Raw genomic sequence first — 18,282 nt, 5'->3', positions numbered from 1 at the left:
AGATATTGGTGGTGGGGTTTTATTATGGAAAGAAATGAAGCATGGTAAACAATTAATAAGCTCCCACCTCTTTTAGTCTATAAGATGTGGATGGAACATTAGAAAATCAGGAAAATCTATATGTGCTTGAAAGTATAATAAATTCACCCACTTCCTTGTTCCGTACACTCCTTTATTTCCACCCTGGGGTCCCACCTCAGTGAGGCACGTGATGAAGGGATGAATTGAAAACAAATAGCGGTGGTTGTGTGCGTAAAAAAGCAATTTTCTTCATGGGGGGGTGTATAAGCCATTCCTCCCACCCCCTTATTGAATTACCTTTTAATTATATCCTAACCCTCTTGAATTGTAATTTCTTCAAGTGGAATCCCTGCGTGTCTTGAGTGTCAATGGTGACGGGGATGCTTCCGTTTTGTGTTACCCTCTTAACATTTTCAGGGTTTCCCATATAATACTTCAAAATTAATATTCACCAATCAAATATTATGAACTTTTTTATGTCTAATATATCAGTTTTATTTTTGAATAATTAAGAATTCAATTTAATTTACTAATTAGTGCACAAATATTTGAGAGAACCCTTGAAGCCGTATTGCCTATATACATTTTATGCAAATTTGATGACATCAGTGGAAATGGTTGATTGCCGCAAAATGACGCAAATTTTTCGGTATATAACTTTTCGTTATGAAGTCCGTAAAGGAATCAATAAGGGTGTCTTGATTGATTCCAAATGGTGGGTTTACCCTTGAGAAGGGAAATCATGCCCGCCTCCCAGGGATGGTAAAAAGGTTCCTCATGATTAAACATTCAACCCCATCGAGAGTTCGTGACTTGTGACCCGAACTCAAAGCCCATTTTGGGTGAATTGTGTATTTCTACATAAATGGCACACTCCTCCAACATCATCATTGTCAATTAAACACAAAAACTCTCTTCTCTCAAACCAAATATTTGTCCGCTTCATCTTTAGGAGAGTACACACTTTCTCATAGTCTATTATATGTATGCTACCTATTACAGTATTCCCACTCAAGCCATTTTAAACGTGAAAGTGATATAGAGCAAAGTATGAAAGGGTTGAGCTGTGAGGGGACACGTCTCGCTAAAAGGCATTGCTGTTGTTTTTAGTGCTTCATGTTAAGAAGACTTTGTGCATCAAACTCTCACAGATATTTTCTCTATCACGTATAGAATTTTCGCTGTGAAGCTTTAGAGAGATACACCAAATTGATGGACGAAATTCCCAAGGAGATCATAGAGCGAGAATTTCAGAAACATCTCGCTATGTAAAATGGAATACCCCCAACGCCCCCCAACTTATGGGATATATACATAATATTGAATCAAATAACTTGTCTATATTCTGTGAAAATTTAAATCTATGGAGAAACTTTAACGACATTTCTCGCAAACGATGGACTTTATATTCTAAAATTAGCTCTTTCTCCTTCTACTATGGTACTATAAATTTCAATTGTATTTTATAAACATTGGACTCTATATACGTATGAGAGTTTGAAAATCATTTTATCTTGTTTTCAACCCCTTAGAGAACAAGCTTTTGATATACTGTATCTCTAAAATCACACACATAGATCTACATCTTTCATATTTAACTGATTTAACCCGCTTAATCGGTTGTATGTATTTTTTTCTGAGTGTGTAATCTCTTGAAAGAAATGATATGTAGAATATGAATCAGTGCTATGTACATATTATTCGAGAGATTATACCGATTTTCTTAAAATAATCATTTCATTCAAGTTTCAAATTATGTTTTTTTTTCTCACCATAAAAATTGCTTCGTATATGGTATTTATTTACCTAATTCCACGTATTCTACCTAAAATGATTCACTGAATCATGTAATATATACCACATAAAATCGTGCAAATATCTGTTGTTTCTCTCTACCAAAATTTAAACATACATAGATAATAGCTTGTGGGGTATCAGTGAATTATATACCTACATATATAAGCTTCAGGTGAATTTTGAAAGAGAAACATTTCCACAAAGTAAATAAGCATGAGGAAGATTGTCAACAACTTGTTCATCTTACAAAATCAAGAGCGAGACCGAATGGTGAATTAACAGTATGGGTTCATTAGAGGGTTTTGAGGGTAAAGGGTTCATTCTAAATGTGTTGAAAATTAAACGACGCATGAATAAGAATGTAATCATATTCATGTGAGAGCATTAAACTTATTATGTACATACCTTTATTCATACAACCAAAATATTAAACCGAGAGAATGGGTGAGAAAACCATAATTTTTGTCTTAATTCAATTTATGACTACACAAATAAAATTCAATACTCCCGCCAGACGGAGATTTATTTAAGGAGTTAAGTAGAATAGAATTAAGGAAAAGTAAATGGGTAAAATAGAATGTTATTTCAACATAAATGAAAACTTTTTCTACTAAAGTTCTACTATAGCAAATTGCGCCAAATATAGTGCAAACGATTCATTTTAATCACCTTATCTGTGGTATGTAATGTATATAATGCATAATTTTGGTGAAATGTTCCAAATGACATGAAATTTCCTTTTTACTGTATCACATATTTAGATTAGAACGTCAAGCATGAGGTTTGTAAATGGGGTTGAAAATTCCTCGTGGATGTCACGCGAAATCACATTGGACTCAAGCTGCTCTCTGTGACACATCTTAATAATACAAAATTTACTGTGAATGACACTTTACAGTGTATATAGCACCCTCTTATATGATGGTTGTGCCATTTGTGAGTTATATATTTTGGAGGAATCCAAAAGTGATGTGAATTCATTGCAATTCTCATCACATAGGAAAATTTCAGGATGGAAAAGTCACTCTAACGCCACACAAAATACACTGTGAATTCTATATTGATAGTGATTCCAAAGGGCGGAAGCTCTCGTCTGGGCAGAGTGATCTGCTGACACTATTTTCAGTCAACATTCCAAATCCAAGGATATACACACGGTGTGAAAGGTCGGAATTGGGTGGAAGTATAATTTCCGTGGAAAACTGACATATTCCGGGGGTTAAAGTCTATTGTGTGTATGAATGTATGCTATATGCACAGTACTTTTATATAATCATACGTATCTACTATGGAATAAAAGCAATTTGAAGAGATAGAAGAAATGCATTTAAATGACAATCGAAGGTAATTCCTTCACTCTTCATAGACATTTTTCAATAACTCAAGAAAGTTTTTCACAGGACCTTTATCTGGAAAACTCATTTTCATTTCAATAGAAGAATTTTAATAAATTAACATGCATATGAGAAAAAGTCCCTAAATTATGCTGCAAAGGATGGTTAATATAAGGTGTCAACGTTACCTTCTTCGTTGATTTTGATTTCTTAACAATCGTTGCCGTTGCAAATCTTGGCTCTGCTGTGACTACAATAGGACTCCTCTTTTGGGGTGCCATTGCTGGTGGCTTTGGCAAGGAGCTGGTTACTGGGCGACACACACAAGTCAACATTTTTTTTTCACTTCACTGCAATGTTGCTCCCCCCAAGTTTTACTTGAAATTTCCGCAGAAATGTACAGCGTACCCCTCCTTAAACTTTATCAGTCTTTCAATCTCATGCAGACGAGTATAATTTTAGGCTATTGTGGGGAAAAATTCACATATAATTTGCGACCCTTCGTGTGCTCACTAATGAAAATCGATCGAACGGCATGCAGAGTGGGAAATTACTCTTCCGACACCGCGTGATCAGTGACCCTCGGAATTGGACACAATCCCCTAACCATCGACTTTGCAATTCATGGTGTCTATCTGGATGGTAATTGCACTTTGGTATAAGTTTGCAGGGAGATGGCATTGAATTACACTGGGCAAACTGTGCTCACAGTAATGAAGAATTTCATTTGAACTCTCGCCCAGACATGAAGAAAGACAGGCAAAGAGTCCAGCATAATTGCCCAATTTCCGTCTTTTATCTCACATGTAGGTCTCATACAAAAATTCACACCGTTTTCTTTAAATTTCCACCACTCTCAGAGTAAAAATATATTGTAACTCCCCGTGCGGACAAGAGAGCCAGATCACGTGGCTACCGTCTTCACTTCTTCACGGTGCGTAACAATACCCTATATACAGCATATTATGTAATGTAGATTAATTAACACTGCATCTTTAATTTATGTAATTTTAAAATTATTAATTTTAAGGGCATTTCATCTTTGTCCATTCTTTTCTCATACTCCATTTCAAACGTGCACAAGAGAAGAAAAATTAGAATTGATTCAACAAAAAAGCCCAATTTGGTACAAACTCTGCCCTAACTTTTCCCTCCGAGCAGCCTTGTCTCGACAACTTTTGTCTTCATCATGGTGCTGCAAAAAGTTTATTTATTCTTCAACATCCAACGCAACCCCATCTCCAAATAAGAATAATCACGGGGATTCTTGAGTAAATAAAAAAAAAAGAAGGAAAAAATCTCTGTCAACAAGCTTGAGAGTCCTTATTCTCAATGGAATCCTTGGGTAAATGAATGAATCTGTGTATCTCATTAAAAAATGGAACACGAGAAAGTTGAAGATGTGTCTTAGAAGTGAAGAAAAATAGAGGATAGAAATTCTCATTATTCTTCTTCTTTTTTTTCTAAACATTTAGCAGCTTTCACTCGCAGAAATGATATAGAGAAAACTAATAGAAATTCTAAGAAAAATCTCCTTCAGATGTTTAGATGTTGATATTCAGTTCCAGATTATTTTTATTTTAATTTATTTTCACTACAAAATTAAAGATAAAAACAAGCTTTTTAAGTATGGTGGAAAAACTACGATTTGAAGCTTTTAGTAAACAACCAAAAGCTCTAATGAAAATTCGAACTTTGAACTTGTAAAATTTCACTAAAAGAGTACCTTTTTAACGGTAACCCTTTGAACCATTTAGTCGATTACTATTTTGCCTTTAATCCTCTACCTTTTCTACATTTGGCAACAATTTCAATCATTTCAGTTTCGTTTCCGGGAAAAATCCAAACAAACAACAAAGGTATTGAATATAAGAAGAAAATTGTCTACTATTTTAGGAAGATAAAAGAGAATTGAGATTATTCCACTTTATTGATTTTTTTTGGACGAAATATTTCGTAATTAAAGTGCCCGAAGCATTTCATTTTCTCCTCTTCAAATGCTTTTGCACTCCCCACAAAAACAGCTTTTCTCCCATGAAACACACCTCTCTTTACCACCAGCTATGGGAAAAATCACATGGGGAAAATTATTTGCAACACATTGCGGAATCACACTTCTTTTTTTTCCCTGGGTTTTCCTTTCTTTTCCTTGGTGAATAGCCGCAGGCTGAGGAAGAATGTTTTTCTTTTGTAACAAAGAAATGTTACAAATTTAACAATTCCTCATATTTTGCGTGCATTAATGTGAATTTTTTCTTTGATTTGTCTTTTGAATTTTTTATAATATAAAGTTCATAAATTGTGTATAGAGATTTGCTATAGAAGTTCGTTTTGAATGTTATAAAAGAGAATTTAATGTCTTTTTGAAGTCTTCGAGAGAGAAAACAACAATTTTATTTTGAAGAAAATCTATTTTAATCAATTCAGCTTTATAGGTTGGATTCGATCTACATAATTGTAAAAGGATTTTTGAGGATTTTTAATTTAATTGAGGAATAATAAAACTTAATGAAACATAAACCAAAATGATTTCATTTACCTGGTGCAAAACAAGAGCTACTTTCTAATATATAAATATTTTTCTTCATTTTGAATTAAAAACTGTTTGAAAGGTGAAAAAACATTGTAGAAAAATATTTTTATACAATTTATAGATTTAAAAAAAAATCAACAAGAAGCAAGCCTACATAATGTGAACTATACATATTTACCTACGAAATGTTTATCTTACAATCTTGAAATAACATTTTTTTATTCAGTTTGTGCGGGTGTGTTATGAAAAATTAAATTTAGGTGAAGAGCTTGCGTATTTTCCTTTCATTTCTTCAACTCTCGTTTCTTTTTTTTCTTCCTTTTGTGTATAGTTGAACCGGAAGGTGGCAAAAATTCAATGTGAAAATGCATAAAATATTTCATGAATTTTCATCATTTTTTTTACCAGGTGAAACGAATGAAAAACTCCTACATTACATTAAAGATGAAATCTTTCTGACAATAAAATATAAACAATTAGTTGGTATTCCACATACGTGGCTGAATCTGATATTTTTTAGCCGTCTATTTAATTATTCTCTTCCATTAGTGCTCAAATTAGTTTTGTATTATCTCATTTTGAATTGAAAATATAAAAATTTCGGTCAAATGAGAGGTTTCTAAAGACTTTCATAAATTACTCTTCCCAATCTACTTTTGATAATTTGGATGATCTTTTTACAGGAAAATCTTGTATTTTGGCTTAAAATAATAATTCCTTAGTCAGCTACTAAATTCTATTACTACACATTTTCATGGCAATATGAACTACTAACTTTTATAACTCCATGGTGTCAGATTAATCATTTTATCTTCCTTTTCCTGTATGTCTTTTTTTCTGGGAATTTTCTCCTTATGGTTACGCTTAGACGTTTTTTTTTGGACATTCTTAACAAAGCGTTTTTTTTGCCCTACGTGCAGAAAAATTGTGAAAAAAAATCACCTTGGGGCTTTACACTGATAAAGAAGTGGTGGCTTAGCGGAGTAAAAGGACGGGATGTGTGAAAGAAAACAAAAATGTCTTAAATGTCTAGAAAATTGTCATAAGGAAAGCCATTTACATTGAATGTCGACATGATATGGGAAATGGGATTTTCTCAGAAATTCTTTTCCAAATCTATCCTTTTTTATTTATATATTTTTTTTTCTTTTCACCCACAATGAGCAGGAAATAAACGGTTAGAGCATAACGAAAAACTATCCAGAGAAAGTATATCGTACACGTACAGAATACATATAGAGAAAGGTGCACAATGCAACAAGTAGTTGATGGACTAACTCAACATTTTCTTGTTTTTCAAACACCCTCTACATAAGAGATTTTCTCTCTATGGGACAAGAAGTCTATGTAATGTTATATCGATTGTGTGATTTTTTTTCTTATTCATTCAATCCAACAATACTTTATTCACTGTTTATTCCCCTTTCCTTTATCACCATGGAAAAGTTTTTATTCCCATTTTACGTGTGTGTATATTTTGACTTCTTTCAACCCTCAAAATACCTTCGGAGCTATATATGGAGAAAGTTTACCTCAAATGTGGCCACTAAAGTGCCCATCACTTGAGGGAAAACATTTCTTTTTGCATTTACTTTTTCCCTTTCAAATCATTCTCCCAAAAGGTGCTCCCCAAATAAAACACTTGTTCACGCATCGCGTGAACCATCACAGTGAGATAAGCGCCACCTGCGGCTCAGCAGGAAACTTGTCAAAGTAACGATGATGTCAACTTTGAGTGACATTCTCTCACTTCCGCCCGCCGGTCAAAATCATTCTCTCTCTTGTAAAATGGCTCCACGCGGTTGGGTGCTTCGTCTTTAGTGCTGATTAATTTTGTCTGATTTTTATATTTTCACCCACCTTTTCCATAGTTTTTATATTGAATTTATCTGCCCACCTGTGGCCTGTACAATTTAGGGGTGAAAGTAAATTTGAATTGAGAAAGTCTGTGTGTTTATTGTGCTTGCACGACAATCCTCCGGAGAAACACGTGGAAAGGCGCTCCGGCCTCCTGCAACAATTTTTTGCTCGCTTCGAGCCGGAGGGCTTAGATCTCTTACCGATTGACTATTCCCGTATCGCCCTACAGGTACGGTTGCCGTGACTCCTCCACCGGCTTCAGAGGGCACACCGATTGACTATTCCCGTATCGCCCTACAGGTACGGTTGCCGTGACTCCTCCACCGGCTTCAGAGGGCACACCGATTGACTATTCCCGTATCGCCCTACAGGTAAGGTTGCCGTGACTCCTCCACCGGCTTCAGAGGGCACACCGATTGACTATTCCCGTATCGCCCTACAGGTAAGGTTGCCGTGACTCCTCCACCGGCTTCAGAGGGCACACCGATTGACTATTACCGTATCGCCCTACAGGTACGGTACTATCACGAATTAACGTACAACACTCTTGATAGTTTTCTCATTCCAAAAAAAAATGGACTTTACGAGAAGTTTGGCAAAATGCCAGAGCTATCAAATTTTCTCTTTGCCTTTTGTATGCTTTAGTATTTTCATAATTCATTTTCAAACGGGTGTTAACTATCAAAGCTAAATTATATATTAAAATTCATATTTTAATTATTATCGAAAATTTCCTTTTATAATTTTTTTCCACATACTTTATGACTCAATAATTTTAATATAGGTATATAGGTAGGTATGTGCCATAGAAAAAAGCGAACATACGTTTGATATATTATTTTTGCATTATAACGTAAAAAAAATTTAAACAAAAGTAATACATTTTCTCAATATTGTTTCTATTGTGTGAAGAACGTAATGAAAAAAAACATTTAAGGATCAGCTTTATGCGAGCTTTTAAGCTCTCCAGTGACGTTGACATCACTCTGAAGGAAAAATGTTCGACCAGGAAAAAAGATGCTATAAAAATCTCTGCAAACGACTACAAACGATGACCATTTTCTCACATGTCCAAAGCAGAGTTTTGAGAGTAAATTAATTTAGTGTGAAAACTCTGTGTTGTAGGTGGTGCTTTTCATGGTATTGTTTGATTTTTTTTTTCGACACAGAGAGAGAGGAATGTTTTAAGGATATACATTTTCACATCATAAACATCCAATTGAGCGTACAATTGAACAAAATAGAGCATGCAGACTCAATAATAATGTTGGTTTTCCCACATACACATACTCTAGTGATTTACCAAACTTTTGCGATCTTTCACCACCCTCCATCATGTACAGCATTCATAACGCTGCTTTGGCCACATAAACAATAAATTCAATTTAAGCCACTCTGGTTACAATATTTTCCATCTCGTTCCACCCACTCTAGGGATGGAAAATGCGCAAAAACCCATTTCACATCTAACATTTGTAATTAAACGATTTAATTTTGAACATAGTGAATAATTAATTTGTCACCATTGCGTGAAGGAGGGAAGTGTAAAGTTTACATGAAGCGAGGGGTGCGGGTGTGTATGGTAAAATTATTCACCCGAAATACTGTGTGGATGAAACTTTATGAATGTGTTCGCTAGACTTGCAGAGATGGGGCGGAAAACACCATGTTTCCCGAAGCAGATGCTGCAATTTCCAAATATCTACCAACCCCGCGCGTTCATCCCCTTCACCCCAACTTCATCTCCACAGAGCTTCTCGGTTTCCAAATTATATATATTTTGGAAAGTGCGGCACGCGCCCAAAAAGTCATGTAATTTTGTCTTGACATCCAAACACAATGACTCACACAATTTCCTACCCCCAAGTGAGGGTGGAGAAGCCTTACACACAAAATGAAAAGCTGCAAAAAGCCCCTATACTAAACAATCCCCCTCAAAATGATTACAAGTTTCCCACTAAGAATATAGATGATACTCTTCACCTCGGTCTCATTGAAAACCCAACGAGATCCCCTTTGGAATTACATATATACATATAGCAGTTGAAATTCTATATACTTTGAGTGGGAGGTGTTGAAATTTGATTCATTAGTTGAAGATTTTAGATTATAGCTTGATAAAGTTAGAAACAGTAAAGACTTCTACTTTTTCATAATCAGACAGTAAAAAAAAAGAGACTTATCCTTAACTTAAAATTAGGAAATACCAACCATTTTAAAGTTCTGTGCAAAATAACTCGAAATGGATCTACATTTTTTTGAATCTCAAATAATGTTTAATGTAAAATCCTCTCTTATACATATATTCAAGAGCTATTGTAAAGCTCCAGGAAATTGAAGTAGAGTTTTCAACCCACATTTTTTGTTGGTCTGAATATATCATGACAAAAAATCATACCCTTTCTGTATTCTCACCACTCGCACTTTTCTCAATCAACCCAAAATAGCGATATGGGGTTCATTTTATCTCACCGAAAAATACCCAGAAAGCTCAACAGCATGAATGCATGAGAGATGAAAATGTTAACTACTCGCCTGCGGAAAAGGCTTGAAAGAGTAGATATATGCAAAGTTTTGGTATTTCTCAAAGCACCCAAAGCACACAACAAAACTAGCATCAAAAGCATAAACTCAAAAGGATTTGTAAAGCCGAATTAGTTAATATCTCATTGAAAGCTTTTAAATAATTTCCCTTAATCTAACTTAGGAATCGGTAATTGAATTTAATTAAAATTTATTAATTTCATCAAGGACGATGAAGACGATAAAAAATCTATTTTTTGTCCAAAATATATAACAAAATGTTTAAGTTACTTATGGAAAATTGCAGCCCAATTTAATAAAAAGGTTTTCCGGGTTATCCTGATATGGAAATAGGGTAAAATGACAGTGTCCTTCACTGTAATGCCAGCCACACAGTACAACTTACCCAAATATAGTTCACAAGTCGCCTTGTTATATATCATATATAGAGATTTTGTAAGAGTTTTACAGTTTTAGTTATTGCATTGCAAACTAGAAGCAGGATATACTGATAAAAAAGGAAGGTATTCTGTAATGCTTTCGTATCTGAAAATAGACGGAAATTCTGAAAACCTTGGTTCTGGGTGGTCGAGGGTGACGGATGTCGTTGAAGGGCAAATTCCACAAAAGTGTGACACACACATGTCCGGTAGCGTAGATAAGAGACAGTGGGGTGGGAGTGGCCCAACAAATGGCCAGAAAATTGTCACCATATAGCCATAACGATAACGAGGAAACCTCCCCAATGTTAGACTCACATGTGCGGGGCTGAGAGTGAAAAGTCTAATTAATGTGGACGAATATTGTACGGTGTGGGGTGCTAAAAGGTGGGCGGGTGCAAAGTCCCACACTCACAACATACATATAAGCTGAGATGAACACTCATTAATTCCAAGTTGCCCTTAGTGACAGACAGCATTGAATGAAGAACATTTGATGTTTGTATGCAAAAGAGATTTTTAGCAGCGCTTTTTTTTGTTTAGCAAGATTTTGAAATAAGAGATGCTTCAATAATTATGGAAACTTGAAAACTTTTGTGAACGATTTTTGAATTAATTTTAAACCGAAAGTTTTTCTTGTATTTTCAATAAATTTATCAATCCAATTGAGAAAAAAATATCAAGAATTTTATATGTAAAAAAAAATGCTTTTTAAATTATTTTTGAACACTCTATGAGCTTGAAGTACCTCTAATATCTACAGAACATTAATCTCTGTGGTCATTAGAAAAGGCAATAATAGCACAAGTTGGAATATTTTCCAGCTCGTGATATTCCAAATTCTGCTGAAAAATGTGTGCCTGAGACTTAGATGTGAGAGGGTGTGAATAGGACAGAAGTTTTGTCATGGAATGTGAGAAATATTCGTGGAATTTCTTTAACTTCCAACGAACATCACACCTTGAGAATGTGTGAAGAAGTCAAATGTCCATGTCCATTTATCCCATTAGCAAGATGATTTACGTGTCACAAGGTAAATGTTGTTAAATGGCTTTCAGTTGGAGTTTTTTTTTGGCATTTGGAGTGCAATGAATTGCCAAGATTCATACACCCTCTAAATCAAGACGGGAAATTTAGTAAATCTCTTTCTCTTTATAGTCATAAAATAATTTTTTGCTTTATATATTATCATATTTCTCTTACATTAGTTTTCATCTTATTTTTTCTCTTATTATTTTCTATGGTGGTATGCTTTGAATATAAATATTGCGCATAACGTAGTATCACTCCACATATTTGAGTGAGTAGCAAAAAAAGAGGAATATAAGTTAATGTCGAAATAGAGTTGTTCATCTGATGGGTTGATGATAAATGTGTTGGATAAATGAAAAGGAGGGAAGTGGTTTTGGTACAAAAAAAATTTCCCTTTCAAGCATTAGCGAAGAAAATATTCAAGACAGTGTAAAATTTAAAGATTTTTTTTTATTTCCCTTCGTTTCATTTGGGAATATCTCCGTCATCGTGGTCTCATCATAATATTTATTTTCTCAACAAACCCATTTTACAGCATCTCTTTAATACATCTTGTAATTTGTAGCGTGAATTTGAAAATTCACTCAGGAAGATTCTTCCTCATTTTTTTCCGTGAGGTGCTATTCTTTAAAAAATAGATCAGGATCATTAAATAAATCTCTACTTATTCCTTTCCTTATATTCTTGTAGATCTTGTATAGATGAAGATGTAAACCCTAAAATTATCCTCTATGCCAAACTTATCATACATACGTAACATATATACTATGTACAAGTGACTCCAAGATGAAACAATAATCGAGGCGTAACTTTTAATGTGTGTATATATGGGTGAGAAAAACCACAAGAGCATAGTGAGAATTTTCCGAGAAAAAAGTCTGTCGTTGTCTGCCATATGTGAAATAATGGTACAGAGGGGGTATTGTGTGTGAATAGAAAAGCTATTAGCAAGCAAAATTTTGTTTTTGGCACTTTCATCACGATTTTATTGCCTCTTCACTTGTTGTTGTTATATATACGAAACACCAGCAGGGTGTACAGATGTTTCACTTCACTCATCAATATTTATTGCCGATGTTGGGTAAAATGAAATGAAAAAAATTGAATCATGATAATTCAACACTGATTGAGGGGCGTATTAGAAGTTTCCTTTCGGCATTGCGATATCGTGGCAAAAATTGCACTTTGATTGAGAGAAGAGAGAGAGGAGAAAATAAAAATTTCATTCAAGTTTATTCTACAAAATGTCTCACTCCATGAGAATAAGAATCACACGAAAAAGTTTTCACATATATACTTTTAAATTATGTACATTCCATTACGGGGCGATGAGTGTTGAATCATTTTATGAATGAGTTGAAATTGGTTGGAAAATTATCTTCTTACTAACAATGAATCATTATAGTTATATATGTAGGTACATCAGAACTTTTCATTCACAGTGAGAGTTTTCTATACTAGAGCCATATCACGTATACATGTGTGTACATAGTGAAAATTTAAAATTATTGAACTTGAAACTCATAATATGTTTAAAGATAAAAATTTATGCCAATTTAATTGATCATGTGAGGAACGTAAAAAAACGAATCTCAAGGTATATTTTATTAATTCCTTAGCTAATTTGTATATTATTGCAATCATTGCCATTGTTGAGAGGAGGACGTGAGTAAACGCGCACATGGGTAAAGTGGACAAAGTGGCAAGTCCATGTAAAGCTCATAAAAAGCCGTCCCATGCTTTATTTCTCATCATCTAAAATGTCAATAAAACAGCGATAAAATGGAACCGAACCCAGAGTGAACATATGGAAAATACTTAATGACGATTTACTTTTTTTTATGTACATCGTTTGAGTTTTCCTTTCAATTTGAAATGGGGATGCGGCGTGATCAATAATGTGATTTTAATTGAGAATTAATTTGAAATCCAAAAGTAGAAGTCACCAAATCCTGCTGTGAAATTTTATTAGAGCGGAATCAACAGTAAATCCCAAGTACTTTTATAGCGAATGAATAATGTATATCTATACATACGTATGTGTACATTATGAATGATTTTTCTATTTTTAAACCTTTCACTCCAAACAAACCCTCTGGAAATGTACCCAGAGTTTGTCTGATTTTAGCACCCAGGGTCGAATACTACAGAAAAAAACAGATGATCTGGGTGAATTCTGGACGGAAACTCCATGACTTGGGAAAAACACGTGAAAAAAACCTTTATGTGTAGATTCTAGGTTCCACTTGGGCGACACACGCCGATATATAAATTGTTTGTGCCACTTTTGGTGTCATCAATCATTATTTTCAACACAAAAGTCAACCTTCCACCCCCAAAGTTAGCAGTGCCAATTTTATATTTCGAACGAGGTGACAGACCACCATGAAATTACTCTGAAATAATACGTATTGGTCAAAGATCTTTACGATGGGGAAGGTAGGGACTATGACGTATTAAAAAAATACATATTTCGACTTATTTTTACACTTTGGAGGATTGGACTTCAAATTCCATTCTCTTAGAGTTTTTTCTTTAGAAAGCTTCAGATGAATACATTTTTTTTTAAATTAATAAATCAATAATGAAAAGAAAACTTGGTTAAAATTCTCATTAAGGTCAATTTCAACTTAGAAAACAATTTAAGTAAACAATAGTCCGGTGGAGATTCAAAGAATTTTCTATATGTTTGATCTGAGTATAAAGCTTCAACTCAACTATAACCATCCTATGTTAAACCATAGAGGATAGCAGTACACGTAGTTATTTGTCATTTTGTGATATGAGAATGAAAATTACATGAGTGCCTTTTTATGTTATATTTTTTTTTACGAATTGCAAGAGAAATATGCACTAGTGGTCCCATTGAGGGTATACCTTGTCATCACGTAGCATGACACTCTACCCCATCTCTTTGGGAATTTGAATAGAAATTCTGAAAACATTGCGAGAAATAGTACACATCTCGTCTATATTTTAATAGTTTTTTTCCCCTATGACGTCTGTGCTATAAAAAAAATAGAAAATGTCATAGAAAAAGAAACCAAACTTATTTTTAGTAAAATGTAGGTGGTACATGACTAATTTATTTTCATGTTAGAATATCGTGATAATAACGTACATAATGCCAAGTTCAATGTATACTATCACGTGGTATGCTAAGTACATAACCATTTTACCATGTACCGCTTAAACTATGCATCTCAATTGAGGTCACACAAAAAAGTGCTGATACCCACTTGTTGTGCTTGAAGAAATACGAAAGATGATGATTCTGTCATAGAAGAACTTGAAGACTCGTGTAAAAGGCTTTGAATAAAAATTCTCTTTGCAATTTAAATCTCCAAATTGTGTGTCAAATATATTATACGAATGCTACATGTCATATACCAACTACCTACAAGAGTAATTTGAGTGTTCCTGCAGATTTTGCCTTTGTTGGCTTTTTCGGCAAACACCAACCAACATCTAATCCACGTATCCGATCAAATCAGAATCAGTATCTCATGTCAATATTTGCGTATGCTCTTGAGCTTCCTCCTAGGATTCGCACACGTTGTGTTTGTAGGACGACAAAAGGCATCTGCTTCTGCCATTTAGTTTGCACAGCCAAATGACCCCGAAAGAGCTCATCCTCCAAATTATCGGCAACATTCGACCCAAATATGCTCTCACTCTCAGTCCAACCATCTGGGCCAGAGGTTTCGATTTCTCATATAGTCCCCTCAAAGTTTTGCCCTCTCTACACCCATGGAGGAATTGCCCCACTTTGATATGTTAAGCTTTCAACGTGAACGACAAAGGTCAGTGGGAGCGATTTTACATCGTATACGACAACACTCACCCCCAGCTGCGAGGGATGGGAGAATCGATCAGCGCACCATCAACTAATTTATTGAGTAATCACTCCTCACCCACCATCAGTTTGGTGTGTCGTAAAAAAAAAACATAATCGACCATTTGGTGGATTTTCGAGGGTGTTACTGCTGATATAATTAAGCTTCAACGCAGAAAACTGCCCCCCACCTAGCATCTACCTCATCATCCCGATATTACCAATAAATTGACGAATTAATTAAATGGTCAGTATGGGTCTTCTCGACTCTGTGGAGAAAAATTTCTTGCGTTTCTGGCATCTTCATCTTTCATCCTGACATCTTTAGACCGCATCACCCATTACGTAGAGCGGTGGATAAGAAGAAAAAAACGGACGATTCATTAATTTTCATTTTACTTTCAAAATCTTCACCCGAGACTTTGGAAATCTTTCGCCCACCCAGATGAAATGGTGCGGGAAGAATGTGGGAAAACACATTTTAAACGCCAAAGAGGGATTCTTCTCAGGTAAAATTGTGTTAAGCAATTTCTTCTGTAGCGAAAGAGGTGTGAGTGAGTGGCTGTGCGAGGAAAGAAAAAGGTGAAAATGTTCTACCCTAACGGAGAGAGAGAGAGCTTGATGAACTAATTCACTCATTTTACGCTCCTTCCCCTATAAACCTATATGTTTAGTCAAAGCTTAATTAATGCTGTAAAATTAATTAGATGTCAGTAAATTTTGAATTATGTGCCATCTCTCTTTTGTCGTGTCATTCCAACTCATTACACACGTAAAGATAGAAAATGAAGGTGAAATGAAAATCAAGGGGACGGACGGTGTGGGAAAATCTTTCAATTTACCCTCCAGTATTTCCCTAGCAAAATGGCATTTCAGTGCTCTTCGCTGTGCCCTCTCTTTAAAGAATTTAATTGGATTTACATGAATTTATCTTCATTTTATTTATAAAGTTATTTGCATGAGAAAGAGTACCTAAAACGTTCTGTATATAGTATACCTATCGCACTTCACAAAGTTCCCCTCAAGTTTAAATCTTATTAATTTGTCAATGACTCTTACCCTGATAAAAGATTCCACACCACAGGCTTTAACATAGGTACACTCATTCATCATACTCTCTATAAAATGAATTTTCAGAGATTTTCCTTTAAAAAATTTCACTTGTCGTTTTCTTCATAAAATTCCTTTTTTTATTCAATCTCTTTTGCATTTCTCTGTGTTTTGGTTTAATAAAATTTATTCCTATATAGCTCTTTTGAGGAAAACGTAATTTTGGGAAAGAAAGGAAAAAAATGTAAAAGGGGGATTTTAAAGTGAATGTGAAGAAAGAGTCAACACATAAATAAATTTATGATTTTTTATGAATTTTTATTCATATTTACATTTTACTCTTTGTTTGAATTTTAATGGCGCACATTTGGAAAAAAATCTGTGGTGTAGTCTCACATTTAGAGCAGACTGTCTTACATTTTAAAATTTCAGTATGTGTTAAAAAATCATTTCAAGTGCCTTAATGAAATACTCTAATCTGAATTTCCTTGTCGAGTTATAAAATATTAAGTTGACTTTCCATTTTTAACGCGAAGTATTTTTTGTTTAAACTTGCATTTTGTATGTGTTAGAATTTAGCAGCAAAATAATTAAATTTTCATGGGAGGAAAAATCTCAGAGATTAAACTTTCATCTCACCCAACACGCCCTTGGTATTGTGCATTCCATTCTGTGAATACAATAATGCTTGTAGTATTGTACAACATATTCCAACGCATTACATAAAGAATAGAATTGAAATGAGTAAATTTTGCGTTTTGTCATGGAATTTTGTGCGTCCTCCCGTGTAAATTTATTTGCTGCCCTTATACTTTTGGGCAATAATGACAATAATAATTTACATAGAACTTTCGTATTACGCCGAGGCTCACCAATATGGAACACCGTGTGTGGAAATGCTAGCATTTCCACGGTTGAATTACTCTATGTTCCATGGTACACATTTCCTTTTTCCATTTGCATTTTACTCGTCGCAAAAATAAATGTGTAAGTCGGTTGTTTTCGTCATTAAAAGTGTGAGTAGCTCAAACTCAAGAGAGTGAGTGAATTAATACGTTATTTGCGTGAGTGACCACGAAAGGGAGGAATTTGCATATTCTACATTTTCTGCCCATTTCGTAAAAGCACGGAATCTTGCGATTTTTCAGGAATTTTTCACCATCATGATAATAAAAAACTCTCATTAAGAAATCTTTACCACAAAAAAATCTAGGACGACCTGCATAATAAACTATGTATATGCAATGGTATCATAGAAGAATATTCCTTTAAAAAATCCTTTTTAACATAACTATTTCTTTTTGTGCATAAAATACACGGTGTACTTAAGATATAAAAAATCTTGAGTAAATGCTACAACTTCATAAGTATGTATGTGGTGTGGATATGAAAAATTTATTCACCATAAAATAGCAAACAAAAGTACACATATAACAGCATTTCTGAAGGACAGCAAAATATATTGTTTCGTATATAAAAAAAATCATAAACGAAGAATTTTTGTAAAATAAATTCTCCGCTCTTTCTTCTCTCTCTCTAGAGAAAACTTTTTCCGTTGTATATGATAGATTTCACCCCGAATTTCACTGTAGTTGTCTACAAAAGCCTCGCTCACGTAAGTCCCTGACTTTTGAAGGAAGCATTTCCATACTACATATTTCAATTGTCTTTGATTAAAAATATAGGTTTGGAGAAAACCTTCCTTAAAGACTTCATTGAGATGAGAGGTTGAAACATAAAAGGACGTTTATTATAAATATTAATTTTAATTGTACAGTTAGTAAATTCATAAAGACGTTCTGCCTTATCAACCCCATGCAATACCAAAGTACATACCATACAGCAAAATTACTACAG

The 18,282-nt window shown here is 34.3% G+C and overlaps 1 protein-coding gene across 6 annotated transcripts in view; it reads right to left on the bottom strand.

Annotated features, from left to right (window-relative positions):
- LOC129796981 (apoptosis-stimulating of p53 protein 2) overlaps positions 1 to 18,282 on the bottom strand; it is a 98,384-nt gene that overhangs the window by 36,799 nt on the left and 43,303 nt on the right. For 3 of the 6 annotated variants that reach the window (XM_055839172.1, XM_055839170.1, XM_055839171.1), the window contains exon 2: positions 3,341 to 3,615. The exons of 2 other annotated variants lie outside the window; for them this stretch is intronic. In XM_055839172.1, the coding sequence (XP_055695147.1) occupies positions 3,341 to 3,487 (147 nt within the window). In that variant the 5' untranslated portion in view covers positions 3,488 to 3,615. Of the gene's footprint in view, positions 1 to 3,340; positions 3,665 to 18,282 lie in introns of all 6 variants that reach the window. One more of the 6 variants, XM_055839174.1, reaches the window with a different exon arrangement.

This window comes from Lutzomyia longipalpis, chromosome 1 (genome assembly GCF_024334085.1).
Source record: "Lutzomyia longipalpis isolate SR_M1_2022 chromosome 1, ASM2433408v1".
NCBI classification, from domain to species: Eukaryota; Metazoa; Arthropoda; class Insecta; order Diptera; family Psychodidae; genus Lutzomyia; species Lutzomyia longipalpis.
The sequence above is the reverse complement of the archived record's forward strand: the minus strand, read 5'-3'. Positions and strand labels throughout refer to the sequence as shown.